We start from the raw sequence: 21,792 nt of genomic DNA on the forward strand, positions 1-21,792 counted from the left end.
ATGTTGAAATTTTCTAAAATAAGTAAGTGTGAGGTTTACATAATAAATGCACCATAAATGGATGGAGATGAATACGCATCCAATTGAGCTCAAGGAAACCTAACTGGCCCAAAGGGGAGCAGACTCCAGACTTTTTATGTGGGTAAATGGGGACTTCTTGCAGCTACAAAGGCGCAAAAGAGGAGAGGTGCACAGGGAGTACTGTTCTGTACCCTTGGACCTGCCAATCAAGGAGGGGGCCTTTATTTTTATTTATTTATTTATTTATTTATTTATTTATTTATTTATTTATTTATTAACAAGCTTTAGTTCACTTTATTTTCTTGTATAAAACTAGGTGGTGGCCACAGCTGGAGCCTGGGTCCTCTGCACGGAGACTCTGGCGTGGGTCTTCACAAGATGGTCAGTGAATTCCTGTTATGGAGACTTGGTGAACACTGTCTCCTTCCAGAGGTCAGGGGTGAGATAGCTGTAGGTCTTGGAGATGGCATCAAAAGTAGCCTTAGCAAAGTTCCCCAGGGTGGCAGTGCAGCCTCTGGCCAAGGTGTGGCCGTCGTTGATACCGGCCATCATCTGTAGCTTCTTGGGCACAGGGGCTGAAACAATGCCAGTGCCTCGGGGGCGGGGATGAGACGCACCAGCACAGAGCCACAGCGGCCAGTCACCTTGCATGGGACAGTGTGGGGCTTGCCGATCTTGTTCCCCCAGTAGCCTCACCTCACGGGGACGATGGAAAGCTTGGCCAGGATGATGGCCCCACGGATGGCAGTGGTGACCTCCTTGGAGCACTTGACACCCAGGCCGACGTGTCCGTTGTAATCTCCGATGGCAACAAACGCCTTGAACCTGGTCCGATGGCCAGCATGGGTCTGCTTTTGCACAGGCATGATCAGAACCTCGTCCTTGAGGGATGCGCCCAGGAAGAAATCAATAATCTCAGATTTCTTGATAGGCAGAGAGAAGAGATAGATCTTCTCCAGGGACTTGATTTTCATGTCCTTTACCAGGCGGCGCAGCCTGGTGACGGGGATCCACTCCTTGTCCTCGGCCTTGCCTTAGCGAGCTCCGTGGCCTCAACCCCGGCCCCGACCACGGACGCCACCGCGGTCCCGGATGCCGCTGCCGAAGCCTCCGCGGAAGCCGCCGCAGCCTCCCATTCCAGGGGGCCTGGAGCTACCACACCACCGGCGTCATCCGCCATTTGGTGTTCTCTCGGAGAAGAAGCAAGGGGTGGGGTCGGTGGGGGGGCTTTAGAAGGAATAGCCAGAGTGCACTAACTCACGAAAAGGGACTTTCACTGCTGTGTGGGAGTGGGGCTGGGAAAGGAATAAGGAGAATCCACAGCAGGAGGAAAAGGCAAGTAATCTGGACCACCACAGCTCAATTCAATACAGGTAAGAAGGCAAACTTCAGCAGGGCCTCCAGCGTGCAAAACCCAAGGGTGTACCCAGGCCTGGCAATGAGAAGTTGGGATGACCATGGAGAGCGTATCAGTAACTTGGGGGCAGTGAGCAATAGCAGAAGTTCCAGAAGCACCAGTCTTCCAAAGCAGAAGAGCAGGAATGTTGAGCCAGCTGGGGCAGGCTGAGGCTCTGGGAGGGCCAAGGCATGAAGGGAGGCTTGGAGGAGCTCCGGTTTAAGGGAAGTGTTGAGGACTGAGGAAGGGGCAGGGCTGCAGGCCCAATGATCCAAACAGTGCAAGAAGCAAGGAAATTGTGAGAATTTACTGTATCCTTCTCCTACCAGGACTGTTCTAGAAGACAGTTTACTGGTTCTGCATATAGCCATATTCTGGAATCCGTTAAAGCCAGAAGAGGAATCCAGATGCACACATTTTAACAGAATATGGCTGTCTTCTCACTCCTCCTTTCCACCTCCCTTTCCCTGGGAGAGCTTCAGGGAGTTGGCAAACATGAACAAGAAAATCATGCCACAGGAATAGGCAGGCTTTGCTGGTCCCCCTTCATGGGATGGGTAGATCCCATTGCTGGCTGCCTACCACATTGCTCATACCTACTATCTACACTCACTAGGGGAAAAAAATCTTCCTCATATGCCTCTCTCTTTTGTCATCATAAAGCCTGTTTTCCTTCTGTCACATTCTGTGCATCTGCTAAGGAAAGGGGCTGGATATTTGTTCTAGATCATTTGGCCTGTATCCCACAAAGGAGAAACACAGGCCTAACTGTGCACCCAGGCTGACATGGAGATAAGACAGCAGGACGTGGCAGAGAAGGAGGCCTATGTGCACCAGCCCTCCCAAAGTTCAGCCTTCCTCTTTTACCTCAAGGTAGCGGATGTTATGAATAAAGGGTAAGATTTTATTCACTCAAAAATATTTATTGAGAACAGTGGTGCAAAACACTGGAAGAGCTCTTTTGGAAACTCTGATGTAGACATTGTTCCTGCACCCGTGGGGCCGGCTTATGGTATGACGGAGGAGATAAGAAATAGTTTCCAGTAAGTTTAATGTAAGAAGAATGTGTTATGTGCCCAAAAGATGAAGAAACAAAATGCTGTGAGGGTTAATTCAGAGGAAGATGAGATTACTCTCAGTTGGATTCAGGATCATAAAGTATCGGTGTGTGCAGCATCATTGAGATCACGTCATCTAAATACTTCAGGTGGAAGCTAAGGATGTTGGATGATGACACAAGTTCACGGAGCCAGTGATGGAGCCAACAAAGCCTTGAGCCCCTTTCTTCCGAATCCAAGTCTTTGCCCACCCTGCTATGCTATGCTGCTTCTTGGCAGCTTAGTCAAGGGGCTGCCTGAAACAAATTACCTGCTGTTCTAGATTCAGCCAATCAATGCATCAACATGAGGAAGTTCATGAGCTTGGGAAGCTTACAATCTAGCAGAGCAGGTCAAAGGCATACATGTGCATTTCCATACTCTTCTAAGATAAAACCAACCTCAGAAAACAGAGAGACTTAGATACACTAGATTGATATATTTAACCCATTATCAACCTGCAAGATTTAGCAGGAGGAGAAGGGTGACAGTTTAGTGGGTATTGAGCAGATGGAAGAGGGACAAAAAGAGAAGATCTCAGAGGCCAATTGTCTGGATAATCTTAGGTGGTGGATCCAGGACAGAGAACTTGTCTCCATAAAACCTAGAACCAGTGCTGGGTTCTCAGCAAGTACTCAGTTTAAAAGGTCTACACAGTAAGAGACAGAGTGAGGGAGGATGGGGGAAAGGGGAGTGTCACTTGGTATTTTGCTCCTGGTCCCAACGCCCGATATTTAATGGAATACTGACTTTCTGTAGTGACCTGTAAAACCTTTGTGCTCCCATCCCCCTCCAACATAATACTCAGAGATCTATCTACCTCCTCTTGGAACTCATTCATGCAGTGACTTATCCCAATATCAAGTGATCCTGACAACTGCCATTCACTGGTGATTAGGAGTGGGATTGCTGTCCAGAACCCACAAGAGACCTGCAGCCTCAGGGACTCAACCACTCCTACCCTTGCTGCTGCACGGCAATGCCTATCTTACCAACATCCCCTTCTCTTTCCAGAAATTTAACCACTATGGGCAAGTAAGGAGAGTAAGGGGACTCAGAGACCTTGTTCATTTAACTCGACTAACAGATTTTCAAGTCCAAACTTTGGTATTCTTACTTGCTCTGAAGCCCCAAAGTAGTAGTACCCAAAATATAGTAGAATACTATATTGCTGTGGAAAAGGAGAAAGGAAACTAACATTTGTGTTATGTTTATGACAATAAAAAAACAGCAGTAATAACCTAACACTTACAAAAAAAAAAGTCGCTTAGTGCCAGGCCCTGGAATACCCTCTCTATAAGCCTATGGGATAGATTGTCCCCGTTTTATAAAGAAAACTGGCTCTCAGAGAGAGAGATTAAGTGCCTTGCCAAGGGTTACAGCAGAACCCTAAGTGCAGAAGCCAGCATTGAATTCAGGTCTTTCTGATTCCAAAGTTCCTTCCAGACACCAAACTGCCTCTATGTAGAGAAAGAGCTTTATTTTAACTGTAACAAAATAAAAATATCCCAGAAGAGTATCTGAGTGTGTGGGGGCTTGTGGAGGAGGGGAGCAGTTGGTCACAAATGGAGCATTCAAGTATCATTGTTATCACCACCACCACCACCTTAGGGAATATCTTGCATACTGTAAGGAACTTCTATGCTTTCTTCTTGTGTTCAATGAGAATCATGTTTCACTTTTGCTCCTAGGAGGCTCAGAGACAAATTTAAAGTTCCTCTTTAATAACTGTCTAGTACTCCACATACATATCAGGGTTCTTATTTTCTTCTCATCTTGACCCAAGATTGCTATTTCTATTTTATCTTGTTCTAATCACTTATTCATCATTTCCATATTTATTTCTTATATGGATTCTCATGAGACTCCTCAAAACTTTAGTGGAATAAGATAAGGTATGAATGATATTAATTAAAACATAACTTACCTGGATAGAGCTTTCATCTGTAGCATCACACAGATTCTTTAGTCCTTTGAATTCTATTGCTAGCAAATCTGAAAAAAAGAAAAAAATCAAGACACCATCTGGCTGTCTTTGGAAAGACAGAGGTAATTCAGGTCTTTGATCTGCTCTGCATATGGACTGGGAGAGGGAAAGAGGACCAAATCTCCCTGACACAGACAATCACTTGCTTTATTAAACAAGTGTCTTGTATTATACACAGAGAGTAGTGCATTATGTGGATGCACAAGAAAAAATTATGATGAAAAGTAGATACTGAGCATACTGAGTACTCTGGGTTTCGAAACATTAACGTCACAGCTGTTTCTAATAATTTTTCTCTAACTGCAAGCTTATATCCACAATATGTACTAATGTAACTGTAACTGCCCCAAAATGTGTTTCTTTCTTTTTTTTTTTAAACGGAGTCTTCTTAGAAATAACTATGCAACTGAGAGCCCATAACCATCTTAGATCATTACCCCATACACAGGTTATGTTGCATTATTTTTTGGTCTGCTATGACTCAAGATGGGGCAGTTTGAAACAGCTGACCTACTTAAAAACTTGTGAAATATGCCTTTCTAAACAGCAGTAACAAAACAAAAGAGAACCTCATTAATGAGAGAAGTCAAGAAAGTTATTAGGTGGTGTGCTCTGGGCTTTTAAATGGCAATGGCAATGCGGGAGAAGTGCATTCCTAACCCATATCTGGGGCGATGGTAATGGTAACAGGTCGTGGGAAGCTGACTGAGAAATCTCTGCTGGCTGCCCCAGGGCTTGGGGAGATTTAAGTCTTCTGTTTGAGGGTTGCCTTATATAATTAAAACTCGGGTTTACCTGCACTCGAGTGCAAAGAAAACGTGTGTTACTGTTCCTTTCAGGTTCCTCCTTCTAATTACCTTTCATTTGCAATTGTCTCCTTCCATCCAGTAGATGCTTCCTTTTCCAGATGGTTTTATATTTTTGTGAAGGGTTGGGAGACTTCTTCCTTTAGAGCCTCCCCGCGTAGGTTCGACGGAGTCAGAAGCCAATGCCTTCTCTGAGGCTGGTTCTCCTGCGCGACTCGGGGTCGCCTTCATCTCGCCCGCAGATCAGGACAACCTACACGACTTCCGTTTCAGCCTAAATTGCGTCGGCCGGCGCCCAGCTCAAGCTCCCGCCTGGAGCTGCGGAGTCCACGGCTACTGCCCGCGGCGACGAGGTGGGGGGGGGGGGGGTCAGCTCGGAGCCGAGTACAGGGCGCGGGGCCGGGGCCGAGCCCGAGCCTTGCGGACATGCTCGGCGAGGCTGCTCCGCCTCGGGCCGGGGGCAGTGCGGCCGACGCTGCCGAGGGCGCCCTGTGCCCCCACCCGGCGCTCCGGCTGCGCCCACCCGCCCGAAGTATGGCGGGCTCCGCGGAGCCTAAACGCCCACGAGCCCCTCCCTGGAGGAGGTCGCAGGCCAGGGCCTGAATTACTTCAAAATTCTGGGCGGGCTGAAAACAGGCACACAGCGGGATAGTTGACAGTCTCTCTGCCAATCCCCCTCCCTCCCCACCGGAATATATTACCCCACCACCCAGCCGGCGAGCCCCGCAAGGATTATTATCCCAGTTGTAACATTGAGGAGGTTAAGGCTGGGACATGGTCAAGGTCACGAAACAAATACGTGCCGCATCGCGTCGGGAGCGCAGCTCGGTCTGCCGCCACCCCTCTGCCCGTCCCTGAGCGCTCTGGAGGGGCGGACCACCGGCCAGGGCGCAGGCCGAGGCCTGAGGTCGGGGTGGATTCGGGTTTACACCCGGCGGTGAGGAAGCGGTGGGCGGCGCGGCTGCGGAGGTCGGCGAGGGCCCGGGACCGCGGGGCGGAGCGCGAGAAGGGGCGTGCGTCGCAGAGCCTCCCAGCCACAAAGAGGCCCAGGCTCTCCCGGACGCCGCTGCAGGACCTCACCAGCGAGTGCGGTGGGCGCCCAACTCCCGGGCGCTGCCCGCAGAAAAGCGTGGCCTGCGCTGCCCCAGAATTAAAGCTCCCCGCGGAAGGTGGGGGGTTTTAGGTTTTTCACTCTCTTTGCTCTGTAGCCGATTTTAAACAGAATTCTTAATTCAAATAGAAGACAAGAATAGCCTTCTCTCCCCCACTCCCCATTCCCTCCTCGGCTCTACTGCGGTAACCCAGATTGATAGCCTGAGAAGGATCCACATAAGCGCGCTTGCGCGCGCGCTCAGGGGCGCGCGCACACGCACACAGGCACACAGGCCACATTCGTTAACCCTGGGGTCCTCCTCGCCTCCAAGGCTGCCCCGGTAGGGTGGTGCGGCTTTAAGGGTCCGGGGAGGTTTTTGAGGGATTTGATGATCTTTATTATTCGTTCCCTCGCAGGAGCCAGACGCCGCGCCAGGCGGGGGCCGAGACTGCGCACCCTTCTCGCTAGCAAGGGGAGGTGCAGGGGGGGGCCGCGGTCTCCCACAGTAATCAATAATTCCCAGCGGCCACTGAACAGCGGGGGCCTTTTCAGGGCAGACGCCCCAAGAAATGATCTATTTATTGTTCTCACTACTGTGCACTTAGCACCGAGAGGGTTGTTCTTTGCACTTATCAACAGAAACCCGCGGCTCCGCGGCCCGAATTCACTTTGGCCGCTGAGCGCGAATCGGCCCGTAGCCCGGCGTCGCCGCCACCGGCAGCGCGAGGTCTGGCTTCACCGTTCCAACAGGTGGCAAGGGCTGGCGGCGCCTGGTCTGGGCGCCCCTTACCTTGCCTGACCTACAGGTCCCGGGGCGCCGTGGCCTCCCACCTCGCTCCGAGGAGGAGGGCGCGGGCTGGGCGGGAGTGGGGTTCCGGAATCGGGCGTGTGCACTGGGAAGTGAATGCGCAGGCGGGCTCCGGACACTCCGAGCAAGTAGAGCAACTACGGCGCCGCGGCGGAGAGCTTCCCAGGGAGCCACCCTTGATTTCCCGTAAAAAGAGTTTAATTGTTAAGCTAAGATGAATATGCCTTTCAAGTGACTTGAGCAGAGAAACTCCTCCGGGATCCAGACACGGTCGAGGTTGTTACTCCCTGATCATCACCCCTCCCCCCGACACACACACCCCATGCCAAGTTTGCCTCCCTTAGTCCTCTTTGATTTTACACACACACACACACACACACACACACACACACACACACCCCACTGGTGAATTAGGGGGGTCGCTGAGGCGTAGTCATGCCTTTCTCCGCCAGTGTGTCCCTTCTGGGATGACTCTGAACCCGGGACCGAGTCCTGTCCCCACTCGGATCCCCGCGGCCAAGCGCACTCACTCCGGCCAGGCGAGCCCAGCGGCTGCTGAAAGTCGCTGCGGCGTGCTGCGGCGCACCGCTCCGAGCGCGCTGCTTCCCGAAGCCGCCCGCGATGCTGATTTATGCTCCAGCGGCTCGCGAAAACCCCAACGCTTTGGCTGGGTTAATTTTTGTCAATTGTTCTTCATCATACTGAGATAGTTTGCAGCTCGAGGCGGGTCTTATTTATCACCCTGCACATTTGAAATACAGTCAGACATAAAAATAACTGACTCTGGGACTCTGGCGCAATATTGGAGCCGTCGGGGAATAATTTGGCTAACTGACTTGGACGTTTCACCTTCTAAACAGAAATGCAACTCTCAAACTGTAAATCAGATTGTCTTCGGCAAAGGGGGGGGGGGGGGAAGCACCAAACCCAGAAGGGAACGCAAACAAAATGAAAGAAGACTTAGAAATTGACCAAAGCAAAATGAGCTTTAGAAACCCAGACTGGATTTTAATTTTAAGCGTGGAAGCTCATCGGGAATGTGAATTCCTAAATGTTTTACCAGCCGGATCCGTCCCAGAAATTCTAGGGTGCCCCGGAAACTGAAATGATTTATTTCTTTTTACCGTTATTGCTGTTTTTGTTACTAAACAATAATGAATTATAAATGCTGTTTTCGGGGTCTCCTTGAAGAGGTCTAATTATAAATGTTAACGAGAGGGCTCAGAACAGTTTGGGAAGGACTGGGTGAGAGCTCGGAAGTGACCTAACACTTGGAAAAAAAGGAAATTAGAAATTACCCTGGCACTCTCTTTGTTCACAAAGTTTTGTAAATAGATAGAAAAGAATCTGATATTCTTTTCTGCGTCTCAGAGATTCCTTTCCCCAGCCTATGTGGAAGCCCCCAATAATGAAAGCTCAATTTCTTACCGCCCCACTTAGACCAAGTAGTTTAAAGCCTAGCCATGACTAGCCTTCGGTAAGGCAGGAACTGGAAAAGAAGAGAAAATCCATGCAGGCGACCACTCAACAGTTGATCATAAAAGGAAACTCAAAACACAACCATATAAAACTTATGCCGGGGAAGGGTGCATCTGCTATTATTCTGCATTATTTCTCTCCCCAAGTAAATTTCATTCTAGCACAATGAAGGGGAGATCAGCCTCCCGCTTTCACAGCGGAAATCTGAGGACGGTTTTCTTGACCTGAACCCACAGGGACCTTACCTGTAGGCACTTGCCCCACTTTTAGGGTATTTAAACAAGTATATATTTGTTTAAACTCCTTTTTTGACCAAGTCCTTGCACATAACTTGCTTCTTATATTTCTCCAAATAAACTTGAACAAGAGAGCTGTGACTTTTAAAATCCACAAACTAAAATTAAATTTAAAGATACCACAGGGGGCTTCAGGTAGAAAATTGGAAGATTATTTTAAAATACCTTTGAAGCTTAAGGGATGATACTTTGGTAGTTGATAATACTTGGTATCTATTGATAATACTGAATATATAATATTATGCTTGCAATCAAAGTATGTAGTTTCAAAGGTGTTAAATGAAATAAAATTTAATCTTTTGATGGGAAAAAGATCAGCAAGTAGTTGGGCATTTTTTTTTTTTTTCATTCTTAAGAGTAAAGTGAACTGCTGCGTTTTTGACATTTGTGATCCAATTCTTAATCTGGTGGTTTTTATATCGGCCCCAACCTGGATTTCCCCAAGTTGACATCTCTGCTTCTTCGAAGAGGGATCTCAATAAATTCAGAATGCTATGCTGATGGGCAGTACCCCTGTTGTGAGTCATCCTTTGCCAATAGAGGGTCTGATGTCCTTTTCAGTATAACCAGCTGGGAAATTAAAAGAAATGTGTTTGCTTCTCCACATGTTTATTTTTTTGTTTTTTTCCCTTTATTTCTAACACATCAAGATGAGTTCTTTCTCTTAGAATCCCAAACCACAAATATCTCCAAAAACGTATATTTCAAAAATTAAATCTACAGATGTAATACATACTGTGAACCCTATAAAATGCGTTTACAATGCTGACTTAAAGAAAGAAATTTATAACTTTCATATGTACCTTCCTTGTGCAATAGGCAACTGCCATATGTTTCCGACTTCTATAATTCAGTTTTTCCTGGACATCTGTAGCAGGTAGTGAGTGCTTCTTAAAGTACATTTTCTGTAATATGAGAAGGAACCTGCACCAAAGACTAAAGGTTAACATAAAAAAGCAGAAGTCTTTCTAGAAATGCTAGTTATTCTAAATTTACATCACCTATTACGAATGGCCTGAGATGGGTTTTTTCCCTCCCTCTTTCTTCATGAGGCTGGATTTGGAAATGCAATATTGTATATGCCAAGGATTCTTTACAAGCAACATTTCCAAAACATTGAAATGTTTGGGTAGAGTTCCTCTTGTTATTACTGTTCTTTAGGCTTTTGCTTGAAGATTCTCATTTGGCTCTTCCTGAAAACCCGGGTTGGAAATACATTCCAATAAGATTATTTTATTTAAGACAAAGTTTAATGTTTTTGTATTTCCCTCTATATTTTTAAAGGGAAAAGAACTCTAAGATCTTCATTTTTCATTGATCTCAATTGTTCCTGATATACTTCTTAAAGGATGGAAGAGTTCACACAATTAAAAGTGAAAAGAAAACAAAACCAAAATCATACAGAAATGTCATAGTTTGTTGTCAAATTTTGCCCACGTGTTTAAATGCAGGGTTCATTCCCACTGCTAATACTATTTTTCAATCGCCCACTTCTTTTTATGCAATTCTTGTGCTAACTTTAAATTACTGTTAAAAATCTTTTCATTCGACTGAAACTGAAATGTCTCATCTGTCAGTACAAAAAGAATAAATCCCAGTCACATTCTTCATTGTTTACACTTGCAGCAGATTATATAAATGTGCACAAAATTTCCACTGTTCAAGAACTTTGGTATCTACAGTTGTGAAAAATGAGAACAGGGCTCAATTTACAGCCCATTAGAGGATGTAATAATTTTTATAAAAAGCTAAAAACCATAGCAAGTAATTTTAAGTGGAGCCTAGTTAGGGACGCTTATTTCCATTTTCAATTCATTTTAGTAAAGCAGCAGGTTCAAGATAATCTTTGTTTATAGGGAAATAGTATTAAATATTTAATTCAAAGAACATGAAGGTAGATATTTCTAAAATCAATTTAAACATAATTTTCCATAGCATAAGCTACTAAAATGCCCATTACCTATTTAGAGGATATAATTTAATTTCCCCATTCATTGTCTCAGTTTGATTTATATCCAAATCAACCTGTTGCAATGTTGGTATCAGCAAGGTCCAACTACCCATCCTTGGGTATTTATTTACATCTGGATGTTAATTCCATTACTTCCTTCAAGCCATCTTATGTTTGAATCAGGTTTTAGTGATAGAGAACGTGTGTCCTTCTTGGACATTTCTGTTACTAACCCCTAACTGTAGGGCTGTGGGAGGAGTGTGGGTCCCTGAATGAGGAAATGAAGCAGCGACTTTTTTCAGCACAGGGTGAAAAATAATTGCAGTATAGTCTGGAGGCAGAGCAGATACTGCTGGAAATTGGACATGAATGGGGAAGCTCATTAGCCCAGCAGAGTGAGTTTTGTTCTGGACACCTCACAACCCCTTCTTTTACTTCTTTTCCCTTCTCCAAGCTGGAGAACTTGGAGGTGGGAGGAATGGAGGAATGAAGACCAGCTTAACCTCAGAGCACACTTTCCTTTGGCTTTACCAAAACCTTGCACCTCCTCTAAGCCCCAGAGAGAAATGAGCCTTGATTTAAAAACCAACACTACTGGAGAATCTCTCTGGGTCCCCTGGAGCCCTGAAGGGCTCTTCCGTAGGCAGCTGGAGTGCTTTTGTAGAAGGACTCAGTCTCGAAAAATCAGAACTGTGGAACAGACTGGTTGTTGAAGAGAAGAATGGTAAACAGGCGCCAACCCGTGCGAAGATGCTGTCTGTGTGTGCTATTTGCGACAGAAGGGAGCAGGGAGGAATTGCGGTTCTCCGCGGGGCCTGGGTTTGCTGCTGGAGCCCGAGACTCCGCAGAGAAGCCCGCGAGAGCGCAGCCAGACAGACCGTGGCTGGCTGCATTTATTCCTGTAGACTTTGTAACCTTGCAGATTATAATTTATTATTTTTATTGACCCAAATCAGAGGGAGAGGCAAGAAGAAGAGTATGTACAAGGAGAAGGAAGGGAATGGGAAAGGGTAAGGAAAGGAATGGAGGAGAGTGCGAGCCCTAGCCCACGTGCGGCGCGGTCCAGTGACTCTGGGCAGCTTCTGGCATCCCTGGCCCCCAATTACGATATGGCTCCTTCCCAGATCAAGTTACAAAGTAACACAGCCAAATAAGTATCCCTCTTGGGGCTTGGATTGGGCCTTCCTTCACCCCGACTCTCCCATCTATTACTCTGTTTCTTGCTAGGCTAGTATTTTAGCGAATAATAAAATGTCTTTCTATGCATGGAACGAAGTCCAGATCCTGCGTATTTGGAAATTCGGAGACTACCTGGTGCATCTCGAGTTCAGGGGGCAAAAAACAGACCCTCCCGTATGCCAGGGTAAACCGCCCTGTGTCAGATTGTTAGTCTGGGAAATCAAACATGAGTTTGGAAATTTACAGCGATTGTCAAGTGTTAAAGAAAAACAGAAACAAAAAAGAAAAAAAGAGTCTATTTAGAGAATGAAATCCTGCACATAGGACTTTAAAATTTGGAATTAAAAATAAACAATTGTTTATAAATAAAATACAAAAATAAAAAACAAAATACAAAAATATAAACAATAGTAACTTAGGTAAGAAGAAACAGCAAGCTATATCTAAACATAGATAGATAGATAAGAGTCTACGATGAAAGCACAGCAGGAGCCAACAGAAAGAATGAGCTTCAAAAAGGAATCTTTCCAATGATCCAATTTTAAACTGCAAAAGAAAGAAGAGAAAGAAAAGAGAGACAAGAAAGAAACAGGAGGAACCAGATATGCTTTTTAATCCTCCCTCCCCGCTTACGCCCCCCCCCCCCCCCCCCCCCGGTTAATTTTGCTATGTTTGGATACAGATCCCACTAGCTACCATTCTCCCAGACCTGGATATGCAAGGCTCTTATGCCCTTTCCCCCCTCTCCAAGTCTCTGCGACAGACCCACTCTGATAATGTTCTTCCCTGGGTGGCTTTTATTTGAAATAGAGCCTGGCTAGTCTTGCCAGAGGGCTGAGAGTTTAATTCAGTTTTAATCATTTCCTTAATGTAGCACAACCTGGGAAAAGACATTTTCTCTTAAAGTGACAGGAGGCGCACGCTCCCTGTACATAGGCTCTCCTCCACGTTTGCACGTGCGCAGGTGCACACACGCGCATCCGCGCACACAAGCCCATACAGACAAGTGCGCACGGGCGTACTCACGTGCACACAAGCACAGACATGTGCACACGCGCACACGTATTCCACCGAGCTTTTCTTCTGCCAATTCGCGTCCTGTCCCGTTTCTTTTGCTCTCTCGACAAGCAAAGTGCAAGGCCCTGGCTTGGCCCTGGCACGCGCAAGCCACGCTTTTGAGAAAACGCCTTGTAAGGGCGTTGGCTACGCCTTCACTCCGAAGGCCGAGAATCCTCCTGCCTGCGGACTCTGGCCTTCCTTCCCTCCAGCGCCTGGGGGTGGGGAGGGGGTGGGGGAGGGTGGTGAGGCGCCCCCCTCTCCTAGAGCAAAGGTCCTGGGGCTGTGAGGTCTGCGACTAGCTGCTTAGCGGGGTCGAATACAGCTGGTCCTGTTAGGTCCGGAAGCCTGAGCCAGATGCAGCGCGAATCCCAGGCGGCGAGCGGCGGTGCGGCTTTATAGCTATGGTTCCCAAAGCCTAGTCTGGACCTGTACTAAAGGGACCAACCCTTCCTCCTGCCCTGGACACCTAGCGCACACCTGGATTATTTGTAAGGGCCACGTTCAATCTGACATCCTGGGTGTCTGCGAGGCTCAGCTTTCCAGCTTGTAGTTTATGTGGACACAAGTACTCCGGTGTCTGTGGGTTCCGGGGTCTGTGCCCCTTTCTGCTCTGGGTAAAGGTGAAAGAAGAGGGCTAGAGGGGGCCTTTGAGTTGCATGATCCTGAGTGCGCCGTTGCAGGCTGTCTAGTCCCTTTTATATCAGTTTGAGCTGCAGAGCATGTAAATGGACAAGAACCCATCTACAAGGCAAGCTTCACGTCTGGAAAATGCGTTCGTCCCTGGCGGCCTCAGGTTTCTCAGGATGAGCCGCTCCTCGTCGGGCCACTGGGCCGGTATAGGCCTGAGGGTCCTGGTGACTCCACCCATAGCCCTCATAGCCTTCTCCAAGGTCTCAAGGGCTGCCTGAAGGAGCTTTGGGTCGTTCCTTCGCGTCACTGAGTCTGGGCCTGCAGCGGGGCGCTGGGACCTCGAAGGCTGCTGATGCGGGCTTCAGACGCCCAGCGCGCGCAGCTCCCGGAGCAGCCTCCAGCCACGTTTGCACACCCCTCCACCCCCACCTCCTTCCACTCCCACTCCCAGCCCAAGCCCTCCAGGTGGCCTCTTCTGCTCTCCTAGGCCCCCTTCCCCTTCCGCTAGGCTTCAGAAACCGGGTTTGCGCTTACATTTTAGGCTGTATTACCCGCCTGGGGCGCCCTCCGGGGTCTGCACAGCTCCAGACTGTTTGCAAAGCCTTCTTTTACAAATGCAAAACATCTCCTTCCAGTTGAATGTTTCTCAAGAGTTTAAAAAGAGCCCTCTTCCTCGAGGGTGTTACCCAGGCGTTTTTGACTGAGGCAGCTGGGGCCCCGCGGGAGGCGAGTTCGTGGATGCCCGGGGCACCGCCTGCTCAGGTTCCGGCTCTTCTAGTTACCTCTCAGGAACGGCGCGTTCCCCCCGAGCAACGGTAAAAGGATCTCAGTGGCGAAGCTACTGCCTATCACTCTACTGAAAGCTTAGAGGGAAGTCAGAGGTAACAAGGAAGCCAGCAGTTGTGGGGGTTGAATTGAGCGAGAGAAAAAAACAACCCTTTGTCGTGTCTTTTATACCAAAGATTTAAGAGTAATATGTATCAGGAATTTTCTTCTACACTAGATTTGCTCTATTTACACCAAAACCATTTTGGGGGTTAATCCTGACAAAAAAAGTCGAGTTGAAACTATAAACTGTATGGATGCATGATTGGTGTTATTCAGTTAAAACGCGTTTTTTTTTTGTTTTGTTTTAATTTTGCTGTAAAGAAACAAGTTGGCTCTTTAAAAGCCTGAGGAAAGAAGTGGCAAATTGTTTAACGCAGGACAAATACGGAGTTAGGTTAAATCATAGAGACATTTTTTTAAAACCGCAATGGAAATTTTATTGTATCTTAAAACATTTCACCTTGCGAAGTTTTTAGGAGATTTAAAGCTAAATCTTTATCACTGAAGACACACAGGATTAAAATCCCACGATTTAACGTTTTAAAATTATCACCATGCTTTGAAAGGAAAGGGAGGCTCTGAAAAGGGCGTGCTTTTACAGACTAGTAAATATGGGGGACTAAGCGATAATGTAAAATTTTGCTCTCCTAAATATAAAGGATTTAAATATACCTTGATTTCCCACATCCTCCCCAAGAAACAGCCACTAAGTAAAACATAAGCATAAATAAATAAGCAAGCCTAATGCCATTCGTGGCAGAGTGGGCGCTACTAAATGCAGGGATGTTTAAATGAGAATAGACGGGCCTGGTGGCTGTGAATTGTCCCCACTCAAAGATGTTCGGAGTTGTAACAATATTAAGTGATAAGGGAGTGGGACTGGAGTTTAAAGTTTCTTGGAAGATTCTTGATATTCTAACTTGGTGATATCTCGCTTTAAAGCCAGGAGCCTCACCCTTTCCAGGTCTGGGTGAGGAAAACTAGAGACTGGGATGTGGCAGCCAGAGAGACTGACCGGGTTCAGGGCCCGGGGCTGGCACTTCCAAGCCAGACGGCGGCGCTTTTCTCTCTCTCTCTCTCTTTTTCTGAGACCTTGTAAGGAAGTGGGCGTGGACTGCGCGCAGTCGGCGCCACTTGATTGGCTGGACTTCCCGGTGATTGACAGGGCCCCAGACTCCACCCCCGCCGCTTTATTGACACTAATGAGCAAGTTCTTCCCACCGCTCTCCTGCCTGGAAGTGCTGACAGATCAAGGCAACAAATTTCAATTACAATCCCTAATTTGTGTCCGCAGAGTGTTTTTTACCCATGTTAGTCCTCTCTGGCGCATCAGTCGAAGCAGATCTTGGAGCAGCAGGAGGAGGTGGAGGGGGTGGGAACGAAGGAGTGCATCAGTGAGAGAGCGCGCGCGAGAGACCGAGGGAAGGAAACTTGGCGGGCGCGTCGCTGGTTCCTCGGATCCCAACACAAGCAAGAGGAAACGCCAAATTTGTTTTTGCCCGCGGCAGGGAAGGGGCCAGATCGGCCTGCGGGAGGCCCCGAGAGTCGTTCAAATTTTGGTGGGGGAGTAGAGCGAGTGTGTGCGTGTGCCCGCTTGAGTGTATGTGCGTGAGGGGCGGGCGGGCGCCAGGCGGCGGGGATGGCCGAGAAGCGGAGGGGCTCGCCGTGCAGCATGCTAAGCCTTAAGGCGCACGCCTTCTCCGTGGAGGCGCTGATAGGCGCCGAGAAGCAGCAACAGCTTCAGAAGAAGCGACGAAAGCTGGGCGCGGAAGAGGCAGCGGGGGCCGTAGATGACGGAGGCTGCAGCCGCGGCGGTGGCGCCGGTGAAAAGGGCTCCTCCGAGGGAGACGAAGGCGCTGCACTCCCGCCACCGGCTGGGGCGGCATCTGGACCCGGCCGGAGCTGCGCAGACCTGGAACGGAGCTGCGGCTCCCGTGGAGCCGCGGGTGAGTCGGCCCTTTCCCGCCCAACTTCCTGGCGCGTCCCTCCGGGTCCGCGGGGAACCTGAACTTCTGCGAGTTAAGGGCGTGCGCGCGCGCGGTGCCCCTCAGTGCCTGAGGCAATTCAGCCACCAGCGCTTTGGCCTTGGGTGTCGGGGCGCGAAGCTCGCAGCCGCCTTGGCCGCTCTCGCCGCTCAACTCAGGTCGCCCTCCAGACGGTTAAAATGCCGCTCCTAGCCCCGCTTCTCAGGCTGCCGCCGCCCACTTGGCGACCCGTGCCTTCGGCCGCAGCTCTTTGCGGCTCTCGGCGGTGCAGGTCTGTGCCTTCCGCATCTGCCTCCCTTGGGGTTTCAGCCAATGGGTGCTCTTTTTTCTTTCCTAACTTTTAAAAGCTAGGGGGTGGGGGGAGCGACGGCATAACCCCCCCGAAACCGGAACGAATGCCCTAAACAGTTTGGGCAAACCAGGAAGAGGGCGGCGTATTTGCAAACGTGGTTTCGCGAGGGGTAGCTGAGCCCTTCCCTTCCCCTCTGGATTCCCGCTGCCGAGGCCGTCGGCCACCGTGAGCTTGCTTTTCGCGATCTTCTCGTCGCTTCGCTGCTTGGCTAAAGGAGCTCAGGGCGGTCGGGGAGTTTGGCGGGAGCCGAGGCTGAAGAGCTTTCTTAGAGGATGCCTCCGCCTGGGCCCAAAGCGAGGGGCCTCAGACGCCTAATGCTAAAGGAGGCCCAGGCACTTCGGACCAGGGACACCGACGCCAGGCGGTTTTGCTGCGTGCGTTTCGGGTCGCGGGTGTGTCGGGGTCTGCAGTGGGGCTCTGGACTCGGGAACCTATCTCAGGCTCAGTTGGGCACGTATCCTAGACCCCCGCGGCGGCGCGAAACTTATTTGGGGCCTTGACCTGGCGGAGGCCGGGAGGGAGGGGTGGACGCGGCCCTCATGCCCCTGCGGGACTCGGTCCTTGGAGGCCTCGCTGGCACGTCGAGTCCCTTTGGCGGGCAGAGCGGGTGTTAGAAGAATCCGAAGGCACGAAAGTTCCCCCTTTTCTCCTGGTCCTTTTCGTCTCCCCAGCCGCCCTCCGGGGGTCAGTCTCCCCATCCGACTTCCTCTCTCAAGCCCTCACCGTTACCCCTCTTTGCCCTTTGCTGCCCAGGCGGCTGTGAGGACGGCTTCCTGCAGGGCGCTTCCCCGCTGGCGTCCCCGGGAGGATCCCCGAAGGGGTCCCCGGCGCCCTCCCTGGCACGGCCGGGAACCCCGCTGCCCTCGCCGCAGGCCCCGAGGGTGGATCTGCAGGGAGCAGAGCTGTGGAAGCGCTTTCACGAGATCGGCACGGAGATGATCATCACCAAGGCGGGCAGGTAAAGGGCGATCTGTCGCCAACGCCCGGGCCCTGGCCTCACCCTACCCCTTGATAGGTTAGGAAGGAGAAGGGCCTGCAGAGCTGTGGAGTCTCTGGTTAGCATTTTTGTGCAGACAAGACAAGGCCCGGGTTGTGGTTCACTTTTGAGACTGGCTTTGCCTGCCTATACCGGAGTGCAGTCGGTGAGGGACACAGCCCCGCCGCCCTCTTGGACGTTAGGGAAAAATCCCCGTCGCCGCCGATGCGGCTGCGGCAGCGGCAGCGGCTGCGGGTGATACTCTGTGTGCTGGGTAGTTAGACATTCGTGGTTATGTATACATCTGTCCAGGCATGTTTTTAGGCTCTAGTTATCGTTTCTGGAACTACTGAACAGATGACTTCCCTTAACCCCCCTTTAAAAAAAAAAAAACACGCAGTTTACTCTTTAGAAAACTATGATTTGTTTTTTTTTTAGATTCCAGACTTCCAGGCTGGTTCTTTATCAAAAGATTTCCTAGCAATGTAAGAACGTGATGTCTTGTACTATTTTGATATTATACTAGAATGAAAAGTTACTGGAATCATCAGTAATACATGTATAATCCCTGCAAAAATAATTACCCGTTTTTAAAAAACCATTCTGTTTGTAGATCCAGTTACGTGGTTATATATATATATATATTTTTTTTTCTAAATGAAATCCAACACATTCATCTAAATTTGCTGAAGAATACTAAAAAAAAATTGTAAGAAGTTATATGTATTTTTTGAAAGTGTGTAATTTGCACATCCATTAGTTAGTAAAATAAATAGATTTGTTGGCCAGATACTGTTAATTTGAAGGAAGCACAGAAATATTTGCATTTTAAAGTTTTCAGTTCATTTAGTGCAATGAAATCTATGAATAATATCTTCCTTAAAAGGAACTTTAAAAAAGCACAGAAACTCTTTCAGGGAATACACATGGCAAAAACCTGGATAGCATAAAAGTATCCAAACTTATTAGAAATTACAAAAACATATTTTATTGAATCCATATGCTACCTTCTACATTTTCACAGAGCTTTTATTAATGATCCAAATTCAGTCTTCAACAACACAAAGCAACAGTTGTCTTATAAAGGATGTAGTTAAAGACCTTTACTCTTTATCTTACAGGTGCACTGAAATAACACTAAAACAGCCAGCATATTAAACTGTTCTCATGCCTAGTTAGGAATAATGGACTTTCTTTTCTCTGGAAGTGGTCTTTAATGGCATTATTGTTAAAGAAAAAGTTTTTGGTAAATAACAGTACTAAAATTTGTGTTATAAGGTTAAATTAGCAAAAATTAGATTAACTGGAAGGGTCCTAGACATAAATCATTAGATGAAAGTTAAAAAAAAAAAAAAGAACTGCTCTATTTGTTTTTCATATACAATAATTTGCTGTTATATTCTTGCTACTGTGTCCTTTTTAAAAGATAGCCTAGTGTACTTCAGCATCTCCTTTGATATGCATGTCTGGGAAGCCTAAAGAAATGCAGATTTTCATTTGTTTTAATTAGTGAAGTTTTGAGTAAGTGTGGTTAAATAAGAAAGTATTTCCAGGGTATAGTGGGGGAAGGAATGATTTGGTAAATATACATTGTGTTTAGTTTCTGCTTTCAATAAAGAAGTTTTACTATACCTTTCAAATTTAGAGCAACTTTTGCACTTCACCTTTACCATGCTGCAGACAGGAAGTCCTGTCTCAATAAAGAACATATTGTTTGGTTATAGCATGGCACATTGGCTCCTTGTGGTTTTTTATAACCCTTTTAAAATTTCACATTATAATATATTTTATCACTTGTACAAATTCAAATTTTCTATTTCTACCTTCGGAACATTTTTGTCATTTGCATTATTGAAGTAAATATGCTCATTGATTTTTATTTAAAAAATAAACTGCTTTTTTTAGTGCTATTACTCCTTCAGTGTACAATTCTTTTCCTTTTAGCTGTACTGACATTTCAGTAAACAACAGTGCACAACAGGGTACAACAAATTACATTTAAAAGCCTCTTTTTTGCTACGTCCTGTATTCTGATTCTTTGAATTAACGTTATCAAAGTGAACGCTATAAATTTGTCCATATGAAAAACAGAGAGGTTTCTTCACTTATTCGTTCTCCATGCTTAATCACAAACAAAAACAAAACCCATACCCTGTTTCCTCCCCTCCATATGCATAGGCGCATGTTTCCAGCAATGAGAGTGAAGATCTCAGGACTAGATCCTCACCAGCAGTATTACATTGCCATGGATATTGTGCCAGTGGACAACAAAAGATACAGGTACGGTGATCAGATGGATACAGCAGGATAGGAATACGCTAGGATTTTACAGGCTCTGCCTGTTTCATCTGTGAGGACTGTGATGTTTGTTTCCAGAAGCCTGTAGAATTTCTAGATCTATAACCCAACTCCCCGACAGTTCCAGGAGGCCAGGTGGTGCCTTCTCTTGCAGTAAATGTGGAAACTTAATTTTTGTTTTGCTTTTAACGGATACAGAAATGTCCTTTAAATATTGAGAACTTTAAATAGGGGCTAGTTTAGGGTTGCTAAACTGTGTCTTTTAAATGATTCACTTTTCAATTAGAATTTGAGAGGAAATGTTAAGTTTGTAGGTATAGGTAGTATTCAACGAAATGTTTCATTTCCTTTGTGATTATTTTGAGCTTTACATAAATTCCCTTTTTCTTGTTGTGTTCAAAATCGTAACTGTTGGCAGGCTTATTCCCTTTAATTTTAGGAAATTATTGAATTTAGAAAAATAAAATCTCATAATTCATTAGGATATTAGGACATCTTTAAACTGGTAATGAATTTGTTAATTTACTGTTGTTTTTGGTTAGTAGTTAACACAGTAGATTAAAAAAATATTGTAAGATTTAGATTTTGAAAGAGGATGTATTTATTACCTGGATATCAAGTAAGGTTGGAAAAGATACACATTCTTCAGTTTCAAACCAACCTTTGCTCTTTTTCTTTGGCAAGTAAGCAAATCAGCAATTTTCAATGGACAATGCTTTCTACTTTCCTGAGGAGTTAAAAATGCTAACATTTGAAAAAGGAAATTTTGAGTAGAAGACCAGAAGATGCTTGCTTTAAATTTTGGTCTTGTTTCTATTTTTTTTTTTTTTTTTTTACTTTTTATGAACAACTAGAGCATTTAGTAAGTTTTTAAATGAAGTCAGATTTGGCTTTTATCGCTTTTTAAAACTTAGGGAAGTACTGTTTTGAAACAGGCTTACCAGAGTCAAAAGTATTCAGATTTAATTAGTACAGGCACGTAGGGAATACTAAAAAAATGGGTGATAAAGAAGACAGTTTTATTGTTTTGTTTTGTATTATGTTGCTTATTTTAATTAAATAACTCATTAGAGAGTTTGCTAAAATGATCTACTACCTGGTAGAAACTAGAAGGCACTGTTTATTCTTTAAATATACTTGGTTAAAAATCCATATTCTAATTTGGGTTTTGTGTTGAGAAAGATAGTGTAATTCTTAATGAGCTTAGAAATTATTCCTTTCTCTTCCAAATCTCTCTCTTGTTTCTCCAGATACCTTTCATGTATTTTGGATGGTTTATTTTACTTAGTTGATTCTTATTATTCTCACATGAAGCAAGAAAAATTTCAAGTATTGGTATTAAGATGTCAAATTTTAAAAGATCAAACTTAATCATAAATTTGTTTTTCACTTATAATGCTTCCCAAGAAATTTGGTTTTAGTAATTGTATTTAGAATGCTTCACAGAGAATATGTAACATGTAACATTTATTATCTTGGTGGGTGTGGATTTTTGAACTATTGGATATGCGTACTTTTTCCTAGGTTTTGATAGAGCATATTACTCTGTTT

At 46.4% G+C, this 21,792-nt stretch overlaps 1 protein-coding gene, 1 long non-coding RNA gene and 1 pseudogene across 2 annotated transcripts in view; 1 reads left to right on the forward strand and 2 right to left on the reverse strand.

Moving 5' to 3' along the window:
* The window catches only part of LOC118541378 (uncharacterized), a 43,248-nt gene extending 37,594 nt beyond the window's left edge, over window positions 1-5,654 (reverse strand). Inside the window, exons 1-2 of the long non-coding RNA XR_013441191.1 lie at window positions 5,359-5,654; window positions 4,442-4,509 (exon numbers count right to left, since the gene is read on the reverse strand). This is a non-coding gene — a long non-coding RNA (uncharacterized LOC118541378). The remainder of the gene's footprint in view (window positions 1-4,441; window positions 4,510-5,358) is intronic.
* Window positions 315-1,201, reverse strand: LOC144378733 (small ribosomal subunit protein uS5 pseudogene; annotated as a pseudogene).
* A 10,145-nt stretch (window positions 5,655-15,799) lies between the features above and the next one.
* TBX18 (T-box transcription factor 18) overlaps window positions 15,800-21,792 on the forward strand; it is a 29,686-nt gene continuing 23,693 nt past the window's right edge. The window contains exons 1-3 of the mRNA XM_036101000.2: window positions 15,800-16,576; window positions 17,721-17,925; window positions 20,122-20,223. Of these exons, the coding sequence (XP_035956893.1) occupies window positions 16,270-16,576; window positions 17,721-17,925; window positions 20,122-20,223 (614 nt within the window). The 5' untranslated portion in view covers window positions 15,800-16,269. The remainder of the gene's footprint in view (window positions 16,577-17,720; window positions 17,926-20,121; window positions 20,224-21,792) is intronic.

The sequence above is a fragment of the Halichoerus grypus genome, chromosome 9, assembly GCF_964656455.1.
Source record: "Halichoerus grypus chromosome 9, mHalGry1.hap1.1, whole genome shotgun sequence".
NCBI lineage: Eukaryota > Metazoa > Chordata > Mammalia > Carnivora > Phocidae > Halichoerus > Halichoerus grypus.